The sequence below is a fragment of the Hemiscyllium ocellatum genome, chromosome 1 (assembly GCF_020745735.1).
Source record: "Hemiscyllium ocellatum isolate sHemOce1 chromosome 1, sHemOce1.pat.X.cur, whole genome shotgun sequence".
In the NCBI taxonomy this organism is placed as follows: domain Eukaryota; kingdom Metazoa; phylum Chordata; class Chondrichthyes; order Orectolobiformes; family Hemiscylliidae; genus Hemiscyllium; species Hemiscyllium ocellatum.
Window position 1 is genome coordinate 119,774,127 of NC_083401.1, and position 22,860 is coordinate 119,796,986.

Below are 22,860 nucleotides of genomic sequence, written 5' to 3' on the forward strand. Positions count from 1 at the left end.
TGGTCAGGTTAGCAGAAGACAGAGTCAAATAACCTGATGACTAAGCTGCTTGACATTGCTGACTGTCCAGTACAGATATGTTCACTGAGGTGAAATATTGTACAGTGATAAGCACAGAGACTTCAAACCCTGGGAAGCAGTCTGCCCCAGCAGGAGAGAAAATGGGGACAACATTTGAGGTAAACAGGGATATTATGACCATTGCTCCTCTGTTCCAGTACAGTCTACAAACTGGGGTCTAATTATTAATGGCAGAAAAATCTCCTCCAAGTAATTCCAAATGATTTTTCAGTACACTGATGAATGCTAAAAGCTGTCTGTGCAAAATGAGTGTGCATTTGTTAGTTACACTGATATATACACTTTCTTAAATATTTGGAAGAATTGCAATTGACATCAAGACCACTCCAATTTTTTTCATAATGCTATATGATCAATGAGGATCTTTAAACAAAGTGAGCGAGATTCCTGCTTTCAGAAATTTTAAAAGTAACCATTCCACTTCATAGAGTAGAGAAATAGAGACTGAGGTGAGCATTTACTTAAATTTCACTTTGGATGGCAGCACAGTTGACAAAATCATTGCACATGATACAATGAAACTACACCTACAGTTTTTTTTTGTCTGATGAATGCAGTTACTTTCAGCAAAATTAGTCAAGGTAAAATTGAAGGAGACTTCCCAGCAAAAACCAGTTGTTTCATCACTGCTCACTGTGTCACACTTGCAGCTAACGTTCATCCATTAAGCAAGTCAAACAGTTTTCAAACTTTGGAACATAATTTCTGAACTGAAAACTGGATTTTTATAAAGAAAATGAAAGTAAAATCAACCACATATTAGTCCTGGTTTAACTCGCAATTTTGCAGTGATGGCCCATTAGGCATGATTAGTTTACTATAACTACATGAAACCGTACCAAACATGACCTTCCTCCTGTCCCTTTCTGAAGCTGCTCACTTCTCAATGGTTTAACAATGAGCTGCTTTCCTTCTAGATTACCATCAGGACTACATCTGCTTGCTTCAAAGTGCCCGAGGACATCTCAGAGCTTAAGCTCTAACTTTGATTTATGATTTGTAAGAAAGCACAAAACAAATTACAAACCTATCCTACTGGTTCGCTTAAAGAACAATTGCTGTAAGGGAATTCGAAAACTGTGACAATTAAGCAAAAATAATTCTTTCTCCAGACAGCCGAATAACAAAATGTCTATAATTGTATGACCACTTGCGATATTAGGTTAGATTGAGGAGCAAGTTACCAAGAGTAAAGCTGTGCTGATGTGGTACGATTGGTTCAGGAGTAGCCACATGACACTGAAATCATCCAGGTGCCCTATTCATTGCCAAATTTGACAGGTTTATAGAAACTTGATTACTCACAGTCTGTAGAGCTTCGGAGTTCCCAGGAAAAGCAACTCTGGCAAAACCTGTAAGTTGTTTCTATTCAGGCGGCTGGAGGAGGGAAGAAAGTGAAAAGACAAAGATCCATGAGAAAGTTATTATTACACAAAAGCATATCATCATAAGGTCAGAAATGGTGATGTTCAGTGACAACTATATAATGTTCAATGACATTTGTGATTCCTCAGCTACCGAAGCAATCCATATCCAAGTGCAGCAAGAACTGTACAATACCCAGGCTTGGGCTGAGAAGTGGCAAGTAATATTTGTGCCACACAAATGCCAGGCAAGATCATCCCAAAAAAAGAGAATCTAACCATCACCGATCAATAAGAGAATCTAACCATCACCAATCGATATTTATGATATTATCACTATTGAAAATCCTATTATCAACATCCTGAGGACAACCATTGACCAGAAAATGAACTGGACAAGCTATCTAAATACTGTGATTACAAGAGCAAGTCAGAAACTTTGAATTCTGCAAAAAGTAACTCACCTTCTGGATCCCCAAATTTATTTACTATCTACATGGCTTATGGAAAGAATCTGATGGAATACTCCTCTCTTTTGCCTGGATGAGTACAGCTCCAAAAACACTCAAGAAGTTTCACACTATCCAAGATGAAGCAGCCCACTTGACTGAAATCTCACCTGCCACTTTTAACATTCATGATCTTTAGCACTGACGCACAGTGGAAACAGTGTGAAGCATCTACAAGACTCCTTCGACAGTACATTCCTAAGCTGTGACCTTTACCCTCTAGAATGACCAAGGCTGTACATGCATGGAAACACATCACTGGCAAGATCCCTTCCAAGCCTCATCATCCCAACTTGGAACTATATTGCTGTTACTTTAGTGTTACTGGGACAATATCATGGAATTTTCTTCCTCACAGCACTACAACCCAAGGACTGCAGTGATTTAAGGAAGTTAAAATCACACAACACCAGGTTATAATCCAACAGGTTTATTTGGAAGCACTAGCTATCAGAGAGCTGCTCTTTCATCAGGTGGTTGTGGATTAGGACCATAAGACACAGAATTTATAGGAAAAGAAATCAGTGTCATGCAAGTAAAGTGATATATTTAACAAACCTCAATTGAAGAAAATGTGATGTAAGAAAAGATTTTTTTACACATTCAGCAGTTCGGATCTGGTATGGTGGAGTTAGGTTCCGTTGAGGCCTTCAAGAGGGCATCTGATTATTATTTGAATAGAAATAATGTGCATGAATATGGAAAAAAGGAAAGAAAATGGTACTAAGTCATAATGCTCATTTGGAGTGACAGTACAGACATGATGAGCCAAATTACTTCCTTCTGTGATTCATAACGGCTAAGCTTACCAATCCCACATTCTTAGCAGTTTGTAGTGCTGGAAGCCATGGAAATCAAACATAGAGCAATAGTGCTGTCACACCAGTAATCCAACCCTTGCTCCCTTTCAGTGTTACTCAATACTACAAGTGAAGAACTGGTGAATTTACCCCACATGTCAGCGGAAAACTTCACCAAGGGAGCGATCATTCCACAGCCTGATTCTCTGCGCACCAAATCAGGATACAGTGGACTGTAACCAGAAGTGAGGACCCTGACTAGCAATTCTTTTGCTGGGGTCAGATCCAGGATTGCTGCTCATTTCAGATCAATAAGCTCCACAGTAAAGCGAATGGCAAGTAAATTGAAGAGCAAAAGATTCTGCATTTTAAACATTCTTGTTGAGTACTCAGAGGCACGCCAGGAGTTCCACTGTCTCATTTTCATATAATAAGAACATTATGTCTGCTCGTAATATGTTTCATATGGTGCCTGTCAAAGGCTGGCTTTGTGTGTTTATTGAAGGTCCAAGCCCTAATGGACGCAGGTGCTACATATGCATCAAAATGAAAAATGTGTTATATATTTGGCCAGGGTATGATAACAGCTTGTCAATTCCACAAGGTGGTCTTGCAGCATTTACCCAAGGCATTAAAGAATGTTAAAATGTTCCCTGTAGGCAGGCAAGTGAGTCAGAAATCCACAAAGTCCAGTGAGAGGTGATGAGAAGCGCAACTAATGAGAAAGTGAAGCCTGAACAATTCTTTCCTTATGATCACTGGTGAATTAAACTTTGTTTAGAACACACTCAATAAGGTTTACATATTTACTGAAGGACCACTAACTACCTCAACTTTTCAATTATTGCTCATGTCAAATCAGCTTTTTGGAGGAATTTGGAGTTGTAGTGGTCCCCGTTGTTACAAAATTGTGATTTGCTTGTTCTTGGATAATTGATCAATCTGACAAAATTTCAGAAACAGAATGATTTTCTATGAATCCTGTGTCACACACATTAATTCCAATAAACTTCTCTTTGGGATGGTCCAGATTGTTTTTAATCTTCGTCCAATCATGATACAGCATACAGCATGTGACTGACCTATTTGTTCAGGTTCATGACTTTGCAACCATACTTTTACTGGCATCACTGTCAGCTCAATGTGTACATATGTTTCATGATGTGTGTTAAATATGTTTTAAAATGCTTTCAATTGGTCTGATTGTCCCAAGGCTACAATGGGAAACATGCATATTAGGCATAGACATAGACTGCTCTGCCATTCAATAAGATCATGGCTCTTCTGTTTCTCTTGAATTACCCACACTGAACAAGAATTTATCCATCTGTCTTGAAAATATTCAATGAAACCCATCTCCATTGCCTTCTAGGCACAATGCTCAGAGAAATCAAAATTCTTCTCATCTCTACCCTAAAAAAGGCAACTGCTAACTTTTAAACAGTGTCCCCAGTGCAGGAATTCATCCAGAAGAGGAAACAAAGAAAGAACAAAGAAAATTTACAACCCAGGAACAAGTCCTTCAGCCCTTCAAGGCTGAGCTGATCCAAATCCACTGTCTAAACCTATTGCCTAATTCCTAAGCGTCTGTATCCCTCTGCTCCCCACCTACTCATGCATCTGTCCAGACTCATCTTAAATGAATCTACCATGCTTGCCTCTACTATCTTTGCTGGCAATGCGTTCCACTTCACCCTCTGTGTGAAGTACTTTCCACATGTATCTCCCTTAAACTTTTCTTCTCTCACCTTGAACACGTGACCTCTCGTTATTGAATCCCTTATCCTTGGAAAAAGCTTATCTCTATCCACCTTGTCTATACCCTTCATGATTTTGTAGACGTCAGTCAGGTCCCCCTCAATCTCCTTTTTTCTAATGAAAACAATTGTAACCTACTGAATCTCTCTTCATAGCTAGCACCTTCCATATCAGGCAACATCCTTGTGAACCTTCTCTACACTGTCTCCAAAGCGTCCACATTCTTTGATAATGTGGCGACCAGAACTGTACACAGTATTCCAAATGCGACCAAACCAAAGTCTTGTACCATTTTAACATGACCTGCCAACTATTATGCTCAGTACACCGTACGATGAAGGCAAGCATATCATATGCCTTCTTGACCAACCCAATCCACCTGTGCAGCCACCTTCAGGGTAAAATGGACCTGAACTCCCAAATCTTTCTGCTCATCAATTTTACCCAAGGCTCTTCCGTTTGCAGTATAGTTGGCTCTGGAATTAGGCTTCCCAAAATGCATCACCTTACATTTGCCTGGATTGAACTCCATCTACCACTTCTCCGCCCAACTCTCTGGTCTATCTGTAAACATCTTTTCCAAATATTATCAAGACCATTCAGGATCTTATATCAATCAAGTCATCCCTAATTCTCCAAAACTATGTTCTAAACCCCAGTAGAAACAAGCCCAGCCTGACCAACCTTTCCCCATGGACAACCCTTTCATTCCAGATACCAATCTAATAAGCCTTTTCTGAAATGCCTCAGATGCGTTCACATCCTTCCTTATGTAACAAAACAAAAACTGTACACAGTACTCCAGATATGGATTAACCAAAGCCTTTTCCAACTGGAGCGTAACATCCATTTATGTTCAAGTCTTCTTGTAACATTCCATTATCTTTCTAACTCCTTACTGTGCTTGAATAGCAGTTTTTTTGTGACTCATGCACTGGAATATCAGGATCCCTCCACACCTTAGAATTCTGCAGTCATTCTCCACCTAAGTAATGCTCTAATTTCATAGTCTCCCTGTCAGAATGAGCAACTTCACATTTTCCAGGATTGTAATCAAATTGCCATTTTTGTCCACACATCTACATCCTCCTATTTGTATCTACATCCTCCATTTTGCCCTACACAACAGACTTTCCTGCCCATCTTTGTGCCATCTGCAAATATAGCCATCATGATTTCTCTCCCCTCATCAAAAATGTTGACATAAATTAGTAAAAGACTGAGGCACCAAAAAAGAAACAGCAAAGTGAAGGTGTTTTAATTCTTCACAGGATGTGGGTATCAATGGCTAAACCAATTATGTACTGCGCATCCCTCAGAGCCTAGAGGCAAGGTGTCAACCACATTGCTGTGGGTCTGGAATCACACATAGGCCAGCCCAGGTAAGGATGGCCAATTTGCTTTCCTAAAGGACACTAGTGAGCCAGATTTTGTTTTACAGCTACATGGTGGCTACATGGTCACCATGAGGCTAACATGTTTGTTTATTTTTTACTGAATTCAAAGTTCACCAGCTGTCATGGTAACATTTGAATCCATTCCAGAACATTAGCCTGGGGTTCTGGTTGACTTGTTGAATAATTTTACCACAACGTTACCAAGCCTGACTGTGATGGTTTGTTCAGTCACAACTTGACAAAAATTCACTGTCGAAGCTTGAATGGAAATGTCAATCTGTTGGACAATATGCTGGTGAATTCCTATCACCTGAGCAAGTGTCACTATTTTCAGGGAAAGTGAAGGAAAAATTCCTTGGAGATCAGTGGAAATCTGGAATTGGAACTGGGAAAACCAAATCGGCAGCTCCATTTCAACAACACAGCAGATCCAGTCAAGCCACAGTTTGAAAATTGTGGGGCTTTTCAATCTTCTACTACAGACAGTTGACAGCTACTGTTTTCTTGAGAAATACAGTCAAAGCATTGTGGGCTGATAATAATAAAAGTGGCGCCAGAGGAATTTTGGTAGTGTGGGGGGGGGAGCTGTGGGGTAGCAATCAACTGAGGGCGTCTTTAACATTTTGAAACATCCGTTTAAACTGGCTTCTCATTTCAGGAGAAAGTGGAAGGGCCAATATCCAGCAAACATTGTCACAAAGAACCAGTGCAAAACAGATGTGGGAAAAACAAACAGCAGCTTGCCATCTGAATTAGTAAAAAGGTCCTGCTCAATGCAAACAGACTCCATTCCTCACTCCAACTTCAACAACCATAAAAAGGTCAGGCAAAACCCAACCCAGCGTACAGGACAGACACTGAGAACCTTACAATAGTTGGGAGCTTTTTCTTGGGCCAGCATAAACTTGGGATCGATGAGGTACACAGGGAAAAAAAAAGTCTTTTTACTGTGACATTTAAGAATTAAAGATAAATGAGTTAAAAATCGAATGTTAAAAAACAGAAGACTGTTTATTCAAATGCAGAATATGACTCAAACAACTAAGCCATAGATCTTGCTACTACAACAATAATTTACTTATATGACATAGTCAATCCTCTCTGTTACACTGGACTACAACAAAACATGTGCTGGTAGAAGTGGGTTATACTCCCAGCACTGAGGGCCTGGGAATGTTGGTCTGGGGCTCACCATTAATGGCTTCGAAAATGACCTCATCGCTATCAGGCAGTAGTTCCAACATCTTTTTGACTGGGGGAGATTCTGAATTTGACGAACATTTGACTTGGAGTCCAGGTACATAGTTCTTTGAAAGTTGTGTGACACATAGACAGGATAATTAAGAAGGCATTTAGCACACTTGCCTTCATTGCACAGACTATTAAATACAGGAGTTGGAACGTTATGTTGAGGTAGTACAGGATGTTGCTGAGGCTTCTTCTGGAGTACTGGTACCCCTGCTACAGGAAGAATATTATTGAATTGGAGAGGGTTCAGAAAAGATTTACCAGGGTGTTGCCAGGACTGGAGGGTTTGAGTTATAAGGAGAAGCTGGATAGGCTGGGACTTTTTCCACTGGAGCATAGGAGGTTGAGGCATGGCTTTGTAGAGGTTAATAATCATAAGGAGCGCAGATAAGGTGAATAGCAAGAATATTTTCCTGGGTGAGGAAGTTCAAAACTATAGGGCATAATTTTAAGGTGAGAGGAGAAAGATTTAAAAAGGAACTAAGGGCCAACTTTTTCACACAGAGTATGATTTGTATGTGCAATGGACTGCCAGAAGAGGTGGTTGATGCCGGTGCATTTACAGCATTTCATAGACATCTGGATAGGTACATGACTAGGAAACATTTAGAGGCATATGGCAAAAATGAGGACTGCAGATGCTGGAGATCAGAGTCAAGGTTAGAGTGGTGCTGGAAAAGCACAGCAGGTAAGGCAGCATCCAAATAGCAGGAGAATCGACATTTCGGGCAAAAGCCCTTCGTCAAGAAAGAGGCTGGGGGCCTCAGGGTTGGAGAGATAAATTGGAGGGGGTGGGGCTGGAGGGGGGGAAGATAATTGAGAGAGCAATAGGTAGATGGAGGTGGGGGGTTGAAGGTGATAGGTTAGAGATGAGGGTGGAGTGGATAGGTGGGAAGGAAGATTGACAGATGGGACAGGTCATGACAACTCCACCCTTCTCTCTGGCCTATCACCTTTACCCCCACCTCCATCCACATATTGCACTCTCAGCTAACTTCCCCCAACCCCACCCCCTCTCATTTGTCTCTCCACCCCGAGGCTCCCGGCCTCATTCCTGATGAAGGGCCTTTGCCTGAAACGTCAATTTTCCTGCTCCTCGGATGCTGCTTGACCTGCTGTGCTTTTCCAGCACCACTCTAATCTTTCTAGGCATATGGGCCAAACATAGCCATGTGGGACTATTTTAGTTTCAGAAACTTGGTCAGCATGAATAAGTTGGGCTGAAGGGTCTGTTTCCGTGCTGTATGACTCTACTTAAAAAAAAGGTGTATTATACTGGATCCACTACAGGTTTGTACAGGCTGTGTGACTGCACCACCAAATAACATAAAATGTCATGAGAGGCCAACTTTGCCTTATCATCAGATGATTATGAATTTGTACGTAAAGCTAGATACTCCTGAGTGTACCTATATGCTCACCAAGGAGGAAAAGATCTGGTCAGAGAAATGGGGAGACTGCTCCTGCTTGTAAAAGGAACAAGAGCCCAGAGGTCATGGATTGAAAGTGATGTGCGAAAGGAACAAGGGTGACGTGAGAAAAATTCTTTTCACTCAGTGACAAATTAAGATGTGGAATGCATTGCCTAGAAATGTGGTGGAGTCAATTTCAACTGAGGCTTTCAAGAGGGCATTGGATGATAATTTGGAAAGAGATAGTGTAAGGGGGAAAAGCAGGAGATTGGCAGTGGGAAGTGGTGCTCATTTGAAGAGCCAGGCAAGGTACCATGGGCCAAATAGCCTCCTTCTGCCCCCCAAAAAATTCTGTGGCTTTGTGACTTTGTGCTTCTGCAAATGAAGTAGCTATGAGACATGGGTACTCCAGTAGACATTTCCCTCAGAATACAGCATCATGTGGGGAATGACCAGTGCTCATTCTGAGCAGGTTAAGCCTGAAGAAGGGAGAGTAGAAGAAGCAATGGAGGACTCTTAACAGCAGTTAAGATATTCAGGAAACAATTCTCTGACCTGATGGTAAGCAAAGAGCAATGTGTGTGATGCCCTCTGCTGCAGCCATAAACCCAACCTCAGAACAGGCCAAGGACAGCACAAACCTTTACATAAAAGCAAAATGGAAATGCTAAAAACCTGTAATAACAACAGGAAGTGCTGGAGAAACTCAGCATGCCTGGTAGCACCTTTGGAAAGAGAAATAGAGAATCTAGTGCAGTTTTTTTTTCAGGACTTCTTCATGAATCTTTATGTTCACTCACTCTTAAGAGGGGCTAGAGATATTTAATCTCAAAATGTGACATTCGCTGTTATGTAAACTGCGTCCCTAATCAAAAAAAGCTAAATAAATTCAATTCTCTCTTGCACAGAGCAGCAAACAGACCTAATATGTGGCTTCACTAGGATTACAGGCTACTCTGTGATATAGAATGCCAATAGCTGCTCACAATTTGCTTTATCAATGCCACATCCCTCCACTCAGCCCTAAATGAGAACCAAAAGGGATTCCATGTCCTTTATGTCCAGCCGGTATACGATCATAGCTAGTGAATCATGCAGATCACTGCCTGGTGTCATGCCAGCCAACATGATGCCTTCATTCTGTCACAGTCTAACTAATTTCCTCCCTAATGGCAACCCACAGCACATGGACTGTAACTGTTCAAGTAGGCAGTTCACCATCACCTTGTCAAGGGCAACTAGGGATGTGTAAGAAATGTTGGCCAGCCAATGACACTCACATCCCATGAGTGAATTTAAAAACAAATTAAGACACTTCAAGACACCAGAAGATGTCCACTGGGTGATGGCTCCTATTCAATAAGACGCAGCTCATTAATCCACACACAGTATATAATACAATGAAATGCATGATCCCACATAAAATGTGAAGCAAACCATGTCGTACTGAAACAATGCTCCTGCTGCTTGGAGAACTGTGATGAAGTTCTTACAGAACGTGGCAGAGTGGGTGTCAAAATTCATGGTGGTCAGATGCATTCTGAAAACCTCAGCATCACCATCGATACAACAAAGAACCTCAGGCCGGGAAGATAAAGAGATGAAAGAAGTAGAGGAAGAGAGGATGCAATCTAGTTTGTTCCATTCTACTTGCACTGTCTAAGAAGAACATATCTATGTAATACCAATAGCCACAACCACAACTCCTCATTTATTAACAACTTATCTTCCTTCTGTCACTGACCATCACAGGGTCCACTTGGCCACAACGCAAAAATAAAAGCCACTACAAAACAGAAAATCCAAATCAAATTTACAAATAAAATCATCTAAATATGCCATGCAAAAGATAACTAACCAGGTATTCCAATTTGCCTGTTTTTCTGACTCTTGCCCTACCTTGGTGTTCTAATCCCTCAGTTGCAGCATCATGAACAGGGAAAGGCTGCTGATTTTCATTGGGGAGACTGAAAATTGTCTTGAAGCTGATCCAAATCATTTATTGGCCTTGAAGACCCATCCATAGATTGCACAATCCCAGCATGGACAGCGGTGGGCTGGGCTGATTGCCTGAGAGGAAAGTGAAAAGTTCTTGATGACAGCAAAGGGAGAGGACAGCAGATTCAAGTTCCATCGAGCCACTGTTGCTCCCAGGGCCACACCTTGAAAATGCTGGTGATCTGTTGGAGACTGCTGTGAGAGCCTACAACTTCCATTGTAATCAATGGCAACAGTATGAGCTTGCTTGACAAAAGTACGATGTTTCACTGCAGCACCCTGTAATTGACTCTATGTCCTAGTTATGTGCACACGTTTTCTTATAGAGTTGGTCACCATTTCCACACTGGAAAAGATATACTCCAAGCATTGTAAAAAACCCTGTGGTACATTACTGCTGAATGCTTGTATGTACTATGACAATGATCACAGGGTTTCTGACAGGGTTCCTAATGCATCAAACAAAGATGCCTCCTCATCATTGTTCTTCTTTAGACTTCCCTGCCAAAGTGCTCATTTGGGTTCACTGCACTGTGTGAACTTGCTTCTTGGTATGCTAGCACCTGCCCTACCATCATCCATGCCCTGGCTCCAGCTCACTCATCATATTTAGATATTTATATATATACTTGTCAAGGTAAGACATATAAGGATACAGACCAAGTGTTGGAACATAGGACTAGAATAGTTAGGTGGTTGTCATCGACCAACATAGACTCGAGGGGCTAAAGGGCATTTTTCTTGGGTGTAGACATCTATAATTCTATGATTCTACATCAAAAGTGTGTACCTAACTTTTAAGACCCAAAATATGATGGCTGTGTGTCTGAATTCAGGTAATGGTGTCTTATCTTCATCACGTTCTCCAACTAATTGGTCAGGATGCACTTCCTGTGTAACTGAAAGGAAAAGGGTAAGTTTGCGATGAGGGGAGAAAAGCTGGTGAGAAACCAGGGGCACCTGCTGAAACAAGGGGCTGCAGCTTGTAAATAAGAAGACAGTCTAGGATGAGGGAGGCAAGCGGGATATGTGCAGCAGGATTAAGCCTGAGGATAACATCATCTTTGATGGTTTTGAGCCATGCTGCCAGTTGCATGCTCAGCAATGGGCATGCCAATAATTGCAAGGACCATCTCCCCATCCCTTTTATGAGAGTTAAGGGGTATAGCAGGGGGGTCTTCCTCTCAGGAGAAAGTGAGGACTGCAGATGCTGAAGATCAGAGCTGAAAATGTGTTGCTGGAAAAGCACAGCAGGTCAGGCAGCATCCAAGGAGCAGGGGAATCGATGTTTCGGGCATGAGCCCTTCTTCAGGAAACATGAGCCCTTCCTGAAGAAGGGCTCATGCCCGAAATGTCGATTCTCCTCCTCTTTGGATGCTGCCTGACCTGCTGCGCTTTTCCAGCAACATATTTTCGGCTCTTCCTCTCAGATTACGTTCTACTCTATCTCATTGTGCAGTCCTTGGTCCAGCAAAACAGGGAAGTGTGTTAGTGAGTGTCATGCAATTTGTTTGACTGTCATGATTGAATAACTTGGCAGTGTATTCATCCTGTGAATGGTGGGTATGAAACTTGCAGCAACGCTAATTGTAACAGACAGAGGTCAAGCAAAGGAATGATTAGAGTAGATCCCCTACAGTGTGGAAACAGGCCCTTCGGCCCAACCAGTCCACACTGATCCTCCGAAGAGTAACCCACTCAGACCCATTTCCATCTGACTAATGCACCTAACACTATGGGCAAGTTAGCATGGCCAATTCACCTGACCTGCACATCTTTGGACTGTGGGAGGAAACCACAGCACCCAGACATGGGAAGAATGTGCAAACTCCACACAGACAGTCACCCGAGGCTGGAATCGAAACTGGGACCCTGACACTGTGAGGCAGCAGTGCTAACCACTGAACCACCATGCCAGATATGAAATGTGATTGACAGAGATTGTTGGTGCTTTATCATCAGGTGTGGCATTTGGAATAATAACTGAGCCTCCCGGTGCAGATGGTAGACTTTGATAATGTATACTCTGGTTTTAACCACTCATGTGAGATCATTGAACTTCATGCAACAACACATCTAGGTCCACGTGCCTTGATTCCATGGTCATCACTTTCCAATTCCTTTCACCAGAGTGCCTATGGGTCTCATTTTCCACTGCAGAGACATAACAACTCCTGTCCCTTTAGTTTCTTCCACCAAGACTTCAACCATAGTGTACAAGAACCTTGAAGTGCACTCACTCTTATCTCCTACACTTTGCAAAGTCATATTCTCTTCAGTCCATATTTCTACCATTTATTCTGGCTTGAATGCATCTCCCATTTAAATGGTACAGGCTAGTTTGAATCCAGACTAGCTTGAAGAGGTGCCAACCATTCTTGGTACTAGTTCCTGTCAACACGTCCAACCAACATACATTAGAGTTGCTGATCCCTGTGCCCATTTCTGTAACTATCCAAATTTAGCTCTGTATTCAGACTCAGTTTGAAAGATGTTGGTGTTTCTTAAAATTAGATTCCCTACAGTGTGGAAACAGGCCCTTTGGCCCAACAAGGCCACACCAACTTCCGAAGAGTAACCCAAGACCTATTCCTCTGTTACTCTACATTTTCCTCTGATGAATGCACCTAACCTACACATCTTGAACACTATGAGCAACGTGGCATGGCCAGTTCACCTAACCTGCACATCTTTGGATTGTGCGAAACCCACATAGATACAGGGAGAACGTGCAAACTCCACACAGACTGTTGCCCGAGGCTGGAATCAAACCCGGGTCCCCGGCACTGTGAGACAGCAGTGCTAAGGGGGTGTGAATATTGGTCACAACACCAAGGAGAAATGCCCTTGTTCCACTGAATCACAGGTGATATTTTGAGAATGTGATTTTGTCAATATGTTGTAAGTAAAGATCGGAGGGCCAAAGATATTATGGCAGCAAGTGTCAGCTTAACTGTATCTTTCATGAATAACATGAAGACCATCAGGTATTTCTCCATACTGGGCTGCGGTTGGGGCACATATCAGATAAAATATTCAAAGCTCATCACCCAGCCCTGACATGACGCTGGCCAAATTTTCATCCATATCGTTCATATAATTCACAAAGGAAAATCTGGGCTAATACCCTAAGTCGCATTTTATTGCGCTTTTTAAGAAAGCTTCTCTTATATTTGTACTTTTCTGCTTTATGCAAGAACAAAAGCAGACTTCACTGTTCATCCTCTTATTGCATTGTTCGGAATTCACTTTGTGCCAACAGAGACTGTGAAAAGTGTCAATCATCACCAAGAAGAGCCATTTTAACCCGAATGCCTATCTCTATAGCCAGAAGGAGAAGGAGTATTCCATCATTATCTCAAAGACAGTTTCTGTGCTCGGATCAGGTGGGAATGGTTATTTTACATCACTCCCTTTGGAAGAATACTGCTATCTATTGTGTTTTCTAGGCACAATAGATTCAGAGAGATAAAGGAAATTATTTCTTTCTCACTCTGAGGAGTTTCTACAGCAACACACCCACTTCTCTCTTTATAAAAATACATTTGAATATTTTTTACTGCAAGGTATGACTGACTAATAACGAATGAGCTGAACAAAGTAAAAACAACAGATTTCCTCATGGTCGAATTCTTTGGAATGCAATATCACCTTCTTAATGTAAGAGCCAGTGATACTTCAGAAAATAAAAGGAAGGCTTCTCTGCAGTGGGGAGGGGTATCACTGTCCCATTCACATATTGTCCATTTTTAAAATAGTGGTAATGCACATCCTTCACTAAGTGGGGTTGAGTATAGTTTTCCCTTTGGTCAGTAACGCAGTCTCCCTCACCACCACCCCCATCCTCTACTTCCCATTTGAAGACGATGTCAGACAAGCTAAGATTGCCTAATATACTGCCCATCACTCAGCTTCCACTAATTAATCAACTTCTATGCATTATCGGACAGAGGATCAAGTATCAGAATGGTTCACGTCTAGTTGGGAATTACAGCATTATCTCAGCACAATGAGATGGAGAAGAGATTACTTCCAAGGTCTTTTGTTTTCAAACTGTCATCAAGCAATCTTTCCACATTTCACTGGAATCCTTGGTATTTTAAAAGGGGCTGCATCACCTCCCTATTTTCATGATACTTCTGTATGAAAAATTTAAGGGCCAATCCTGTGTCTTGTACCTGCTCAGCTTTATCTCTTTTAAAGTATAGCCAAGCATTCCAGCAATGTTGACTCTTTCCAACTTAGATCCCAGTCTGACACGTGCTGAGTCTGACAATTTCCATCAATAAGTGATTAATTGTGACTTCCATTAATACATCATTTTTAAAGTGACGCAAATTTTATCCATTTTAAGCTAATCTTTTACTGGCACTAGTTTAATTCTAGAAGCCTGCAATTTGTAAGTCAATCGCTTACCCTGAATTCAAATTTTAGGTTATATGAATAGCCAGGTATACAATTCTGCTGTCTTGCTAAAGAAGCCAAATTTAGTAATGTCAGCACAGAAGAGTTGGCTCACTAAAGCCTCCCTCTGGAATTTAAACTAAATACGTGCTACCAAAAAAGATAGTCAAAACCCAGGGTGGCAGCTGGGATTTGGTTTAAAATGTTCTGTGAAGCATCATAATTTGGTTCATAAAGTTAAAATTGCTATATAAATTTAAACTGCTGCTTTTCCCAATGAACAAAATTCCAAAAATGTTGCATGAGTCATTGCAATCCATAAACATGATACAACACCTCTATGTAATCTCAAGCACAATAGTGTTATTCACCTGTTTTTGTAAAACACCGGCACACAAATACCAACATTATGACCAATGAGTATTTTGATTCCTTTTTTGTGTGTGAAAGATGTTCTGTATGTCACTGCCAGTTAGCTTCCCCCTTGAATAAGATCTTATTTAACCTCCTTATCAACATCTGTTGTGGATTCAGTGTTTATAAGTTTTAGGTTTTAAAAAATTGGATTATTTAATTATCATTAACTGTCTGACACTTCTAAACTACGTAAAAGAAAGTCATTAAAGAACTGAAAAAAAAATTCAAGTCCTATTATATCCAAAACAAGCAGTACAAGCTACAGATTAGCAGACAGAGGTACTGAGTGCTTTTTAAATTGATGTCAGGTCAAATTTATTTCTGCTTTCCCAAGACGTACAGCGTGTTTGTTTTACATGTGTTTCCTCTTTTTCTTGTCCTTTTGCAGTCCTTTTTGCTATGTTTTCTTGCCAAGCCTCCTCGTTTAATTGAAAAAGGGCAATATGTCACAAAATCACAGAATAATCACAGAGACCAATTGCTCATCATGTCTGTGCATGCCTCTCCATAGAAGCAATTTACCTAATGTCACTGCCCAGCTTTCTTTTTTTTAGATTAGATTAGCTTCCCTACAGTATGGAAACAGACCCTTTCGCCCAAAATGTCCACGTCGACTCTCCGAACAGTAACCCACCCAGACTCTTTCCGCTACTCGATATTTTACCCCCCACTAATGCACCTAACACTATGGGCAATTTAGCATTTTTGTCCAATAGTTTTGACAATTCTTACTTTCCAGATAAAAGTCCAACTCTGTTCTGAAAGCCTTGATTGAATCTGCCTACAGCACACTGTCAGCAGCACATTCCACATCCTGAAACACTTCAACATTTTCCTCATGTCGCCATTAATTAATTCGTTTGCCAATTTCCTCAAACAAATGCTCTCTCAATCTTTCCATCGGTAATTACAGTTTTCCTTCTATACCCTGTCCAGATCCATGATGATTTTGTTTACTTTTATCTAAGTGGTGGAGGCTGGTACAAATACAGCATATAAAAGGCATCTGGATGGCTATATGATTAGGAAGGGTTTGGAGGGATATGATCCAAATGCTGGCGAATGGGACTAGCTTGATTTAGGATAGCTGGACAGCTTGGATGAATCAGATCGAAAGGTCTGTTTCCATGCTGTTCTTCTCTCTGTCTCTAAATTTTCGCCCAACATTTTCTTCCGCAAGGAAAACAGCATTCTTCTTCACTTTCTCTAAGTAACTGAAGGTGATCCTTGGAAACACTTTACTGGATATTTTCTGCACCCTATCAAATGCTCTCATGGTTTTCCAAAAGTGTGAGACAAACACCCAGGAGGTGAGGGAGTCCAGAACGAGAGGGCATAGACTTAGGGTGAAAGGGGAAAGTTATAAAAGAGACCTAAGGTACAACTTTTTCACACAGAGGGTGGTACATGTATGGAATGAGCTGCCAGAGGAAAAGATGGAGGCTGGTAGAATTACAGCATTTAAAAGGCACCAGGATGGGTATATGAATAGGAAGGCTTTGGAGGGATATGGGCTGGGTTCTGGCATGGGACTAGATTGGGTTGGGATATCTGGTCGGCATGGACGGGTTGGACCGAAGGGTCTGTTTCCATGCTGTACATCTCTATGACTCTATGACTGTCCCACAGTTATCCAGACACGGCTGCATGAGGCCCAGTAGAAAAAGTATACAGGTGCTGAAAACAAATGTATACTTTTAATTTTCTTTGAATCTTACATATTAGTTATAAAGATAGGATTAAAAAGCTGACTGATTGGGTGGGGAAATTGCAGGCATGAGGTCATTTGGTGAAACAGTTAGGATTACAAGCAATTGGAGTAAGTAGCATAACTAATATTTTATTCACGGTACTGATAACAGAGCAGAGGCTAATATCCATGCTTTACTTCTCAACTGCTATGCACTGTGGGCAGGCTCTCAACTGGTAAGAGACACCGAGTAAGGGCAGTTAGAACCTCATAACGCTTGAAACAAAAATTCAAACTCACAGCCCTGCTGTCAACACCATAAAATGATAAGAAATTGGAGCAGGTGTCGGCCATTTATCCCATCATTCTGATTGCTCTGCAACCTGAAAGAAATCATGGCCAATCTGATTGTGACCTTGGCTCCATTTTCCTACCTGTCTCCCATAACCCTTAAATCCTTTTTAGATCAAAGATCTATCTATAACTATATTCAGTAATCTGAGCTCCACTGTTCTTTCGGAAGATAATTTAAAACACTGAAATCTTCTCAGTGTAGAAATTCTTCTTTATTTCGGTCTTAAATGGGAAATCCTTTATTTGGAACTGCACCCACTAATTTCAGATAATCTTTGGGATGAAACAGCCTCCCAACATTTACTTGATTAAAAGTACGGTGTTCCCACACTTGAGGAATCATTAGGATTGAGAGTTTACATTGGAATATGGAGAAAAGTGCACTCTATTACAAGGTAGTTGTAATAATTCCTTGTGTTATAAGGAATATGATGCGAAGGAAACTGTTCTTCAAGTCCCTGGAGAGCCTTTCTCCATTGGTCACAGATTATTATTAAAATTCAGGACATACTCACATTCAGTCAGCTAGAGTTTCCATCCTTTATATGTTAAATGTTTGCTGTTAAATGTATGTTATGTAGACAGACAGTATGGTCAGGGCAAGGATGGCGCTAATGCCAAAGAACAATGAACAAACAGTCTATCAGTGGTAACTATCCTCACATGAAATATAATTACTTATTAGGGGTTCCAAGTTCTGCTACTGCCACAAAGAAACCCACAGCACAATCTGCCAGCTGAGTCCAGCAGGGAAGGTGAGGATAAATTTTAGAGGGAAATATTGAAGAAAAGCAAATACTTTGTTAAAAAATACATGGCCAACATTATCAGCATGTAAAAGACCAACTGCATCCAGACTGGCGTTTAATAATACCAAGTAATTCACAAGGTCGTAGGGAGACAAAGGGGTTTAATTTCTTTTTCCACACAGACAAAATCATCACCTTCCAATTGCAGTTCAGAGCCTCATTTACCCATTGCTATCTGAGCAGAAACAGGATAGTCTAACGCTACTTCTTCATTCTGATTTGGCAAACTGAACTGGTGTCCAGATGAGTACTTTGGGGTACAGTCATTGTCCACAGGACTTTGACAGGTTCGGATTCATTCTTGATTAAGGGCTTATCCCCAAAACATCGATTCTCCTGCTCCTCGGATGCTGCCTGACTTGTGCTTTCCCAGCACCACACTCTCAACTCTGACTCCAACATCTGCAGTCCTCACTTTCTTCTCAGGGTCATATTTGCCACTATAGCCTTCACAGCTGGGGTGATGCTGTTTTGCTTTGCATATGCTGCTGCTGAGGACACTTTGGACTGCACTTTGTCTGGCACTTCTCCTGTTATTGATGTCACAGGTTACCCCATTGGAAATCAAGGAGAACCCAGCCTTGCTCAAGGTATCATCAGGATGCACAAGCTTCTCCACAACATCAAGGTGGCAATTCATTGATAAGGAAATCATAATGTTGTTACTTTATTCACCCACTTTTACTTTTTTCCCTTTGTTCTGTGTGTTTAAAATTTTTAATTCACATTCGAATGATACCATCTTTTCTTATGCCATCTTTTACCTATATGAAAATGTAGTCCTCTAGCTGAGAGTACAGAAATGAGCATGGTGCCAGACTGGTGTCAACACCAATCTCAGGTAAGGTGAGCCAGTTTACTAATCATTATTCAATGTGACGGGAGAAGGAAACAACATAAGTAAACTATCCATAGTTCATTTTCTCCTCCCTCTTTCCCCAGACAGAAACAGAAGATAGTATGCAGCTGGAACAATTGGCAGGGACTCTAAAATAAATAGTGAATCTCCCCAAACTAGCTGAACCAATTGCTAATGAGAGTTGATATGCTTGCTGAAGTTCCTTCTCTCCTGTGGTGAAGCATCTAACCCCCGACTCTGCCTCACTTTAATGTCCCGGTCAAGATCACTGAAGCTGTTACTGAAAGAATTTGTGGGAGCATCTCTTTTAAGTTATACCTAGACTGCTCAGGAGAACAATAGTTACTGAGAAGCAACCACTAAAAACAAACAGTATGCCAGGAGATGTTTAAGACATCTCCCAGAAATTACAATTCAATTCCTTCCTGAAGTGAAGGTGAAGTAATATGATAAAAACTCATTACAAATTAATATAAACTTCAAGAGAATCTTCTTGAAGATTGCAGAGGCACTTAAGAGATAAATTGCTTGTCAGATAACAACCTTTTCAAGTCAGGTTGACTTGACAGCCACTAACAATGGGAATTTCCACAGCTTATTCTGAACAAATATGAAATATGTGCTCTGGGAATGATAGCTGTGACTGCCTGGAGGTAGACAGGCTCTGTGCTGAATCATGTTCTGTAGTTGAAAGTCTACTCAATCCCCCACGTTTCACTTCAGTCCTGCCAGCTATAGATCACTGTCAACAGTTAAGGCAGCCAATGTGGAGCTAGCTGCGTAGAACACTACTTGAAAACACTACCCCTACCAGATGCAGTTATATTCTAGACTAATATTCAGCACACTCACAAGGGATGGTGGGTTCTGGTTCAGGAGAGTCAATTAGCATGATAGAGTTCCCTGAGGTGGTATGAATGAATGCCCGTCCTTTCTGGCAAGAATATGCATACATCAAACCTGATCTGTACTGAATTTGTTTGCATCAATATTGTGGATCAAGGTTCAGTGATGGTTTTGAACAGAAAGTATTATGTCAGACTTCATTCCCTACAGCCTCTGAATAGCAATAAACAGAAGCTATAGACCACAACATTAAATATAATTAGTACAGTTGCTGGGTTCGTCAGCAATATAATTAGTCTGAGGGAGGAATAAAACTAATTCTTTGTTTTTAAGGCTTCATTCTAATATACTTATACAACAGTTGTGTTGATTATCCAGTGATTTAATGTTCTTTAGTAACCAATAACAATGCTTGCAACGAGGAAATCACCCAGACAGCAATGTAGGTAACGTTTATATAAATACAAAATATTGCAGTTGCTAGAAATCTGAAATTAAAGAAGAAGAAAATGCTGGAAATAATGCAGGTCTCGCAGCAACTGTGAAGAGGAAATAAGAGTTAATATTTTGAATCAAATATGACTTTTCTTCAGAGCACAGAAAGAGGTTTTGAAGAGCAGTCACATTTGACTTGGAATGTTAAGTCTATTTCTCTCTGCATAGATTCTGCCAGACCGATTGTCATTTGTTAACCGCTGGTCATACAGAATAAAATTCAGGTAATAGTATCATTTCATTCTACAGTTAATCTACCAGCAAATATAGTATTTTTTATTGGCACTGACAACTTGGTATTTATTTTTAACTGAATGTTGCTGCAGTTTACTTTTGTAATTCATTTGTACTGAACTGGTGCAGCAGTTTTTCTGAAGGGAAAAGAATAGTCCCTCAATAAGGCTAATGTTAGTGAGCAGCCACCTGCTGTTAGATAATCAGCAGATGCACAGCTTTGGAAATGCATTATGTAAACTGGATACACAATGGATCTACTTTCACTGGTGACAGCTATAATTTATATTAATAAAAATGCTCTCTGCTAATTTCTGTGGAGGTTCTACCTGATCTATGTCATAACTTCACTGGAAGAACAATGAACTCCGAAATAACAACTTCCATCATACCTCAAGTTCCCAGATGAGTTTTGGGTGAGAGATTAAGAGATAGCTTTTTCTTCCCTCTGTGTCTGTTATAATATATAAGTGTAGAATGTATATTTGCTGTGAGCAAATATTGTCCTGGTTAATATACATTTCTTAATGAACATCATTATAATCAATATAACGTCTGCTCATTATTTAATTATTACTTGGGGAACATTCCAAATGCATCACTGGGAAAATAATCTAAAACTACTGTCAATTGCTACAAATGACCCTTGTTCTTGACATTTAAAAATAATAATTCACACATAATTTATACACGACAAATTCATTAAATGATAAATGTAAAAGTAAAGGTTTCTACTTCACCTTTCAATCTTAGTGATCTCTCTCCTCCTGAGCACATGCATCAGGCAAATTCTCCTCCAGATTAACAATGCCACATCCACCTATACCGTTCTACATTGTTGCCAACTTCAATCTCCTAAACATCAACATGAACAACTCATGTCTTTGTCAGCAACGTAATTAATTTGACTTAGTTGGTAGCACTATTGCTTCTGAGTCAACTAATTGCAGGTTCATGCCTCGGTTTAGAACTCAGTCCAGGCTGACATTACAATGCCAGCCTTTTGGCATAAAATGCTAATTCAATTCTGCATCTTCCAGTGGTTTAGATAAACACTAGCAATGCCTATTATATTAAAATAACCTCAATTAGTAGTATTAAAAAGCAAGCTATCTGGTCCTTCCCTTCACTGCTGTTAATAAGATAAACGACATACTCAGGTTTCCTACATTTCTGAGATTGGCATTAAGTTATGGCGTAAAACACATTTCTTTTTTCATCACATCTCAGTTTTGGAGCAATCTTTACCCACTTCAAGCTCTGTCATTTGTTCCCTACCACAGATTTCTGTCTGCTGCCTGTTTTGGTCTCAATTTCAATCCCAAGATTCCTCTGACTTTGCGCAAAGTAAAAGAAAATTAGAAAGCAACAGAAATGCAAAATAAGAAAAAGTGACAGCAGAGGTAGATGCCACAATGATCTCCACATACAAAGTACAAGGCTCTCCCTAAGAAATACCATTAGAGTCAATCCATCTTAAGCTTAATATTGCATAATGGTTCAAGTTTCACTTTTGCATTGATGGATGAATAAAAAGTTTGAAAATCAATCATAACTTCTTAATGTTAGCAATGTCAGGTCAGTAAATGTGACAATGCACTCACTCCAAACCTGAATCTTTCACATCAGAAAAACACCAGGAGCCAGCTGATAGGGGAGATGATAACCTAATGGTATTATCGTGGACTATTAATCTCAAGACCCAAGGAATGTTCTGGAGGCCCAGGTTTGAATCCTGCCACAGCAGGTGGTGAAATTTGAATCCAATAAAAGCCTGGAATTAAGAGGTTAGGGAAGGGAAACTGCCATCCTTACCTGGTCTGGACTACAAGTGACTCCAGACCCAAAGCAATCTGTTTGACTCTTAACTGCCCTCTGGGCAGTAAGGGATGAACAATAACTGGTCAGTGATGCCCTCATCTCACATATGAATTTACATGTTTTATATACAGATTCATACATGCAGTGAAGTTGCAGGTTCCTCCTATGCCATGGTTTCGTGCACCAGTTTTGCAGTTTTAGCTTGATAAGTTAAATGTTTAGGTATGAGCATGACAAGAGCTGGAATCTAGTGAAGCTTACAGATGCAAGAAACAAGACAGGAGCTAAAGAGTCTGCTTCCCTATGGTGGGATAAAAATTGAGAAGTAAATTGTCAGTGGATTGTTGGCCGATTGTGGTTCTCA

General features: G+C 40.6%; 1 protein-coding gene across 1 annotated transcript in view; it reads right to left on the reverse strand.

The window, feature by feature from the left end:
• slit2 (slit homolog 2 (Drosophila)) overlaps positions 1-22,860 on the reverse strand; it is a 462,208-nt gene that overhangs the window by 433,465 nt on the left and 5,883 nt on the right. The window contains exon 4 of the mRNA XM_060825295.1: positions 1,387-1,458. Coding sequence (XP_060681278.1) covers positions 1,387-1,458 — 72 coding nt within the window. The remainder of the gene's footprint in view (positions 1-1,386; positions 1,459-22,860) is intronic.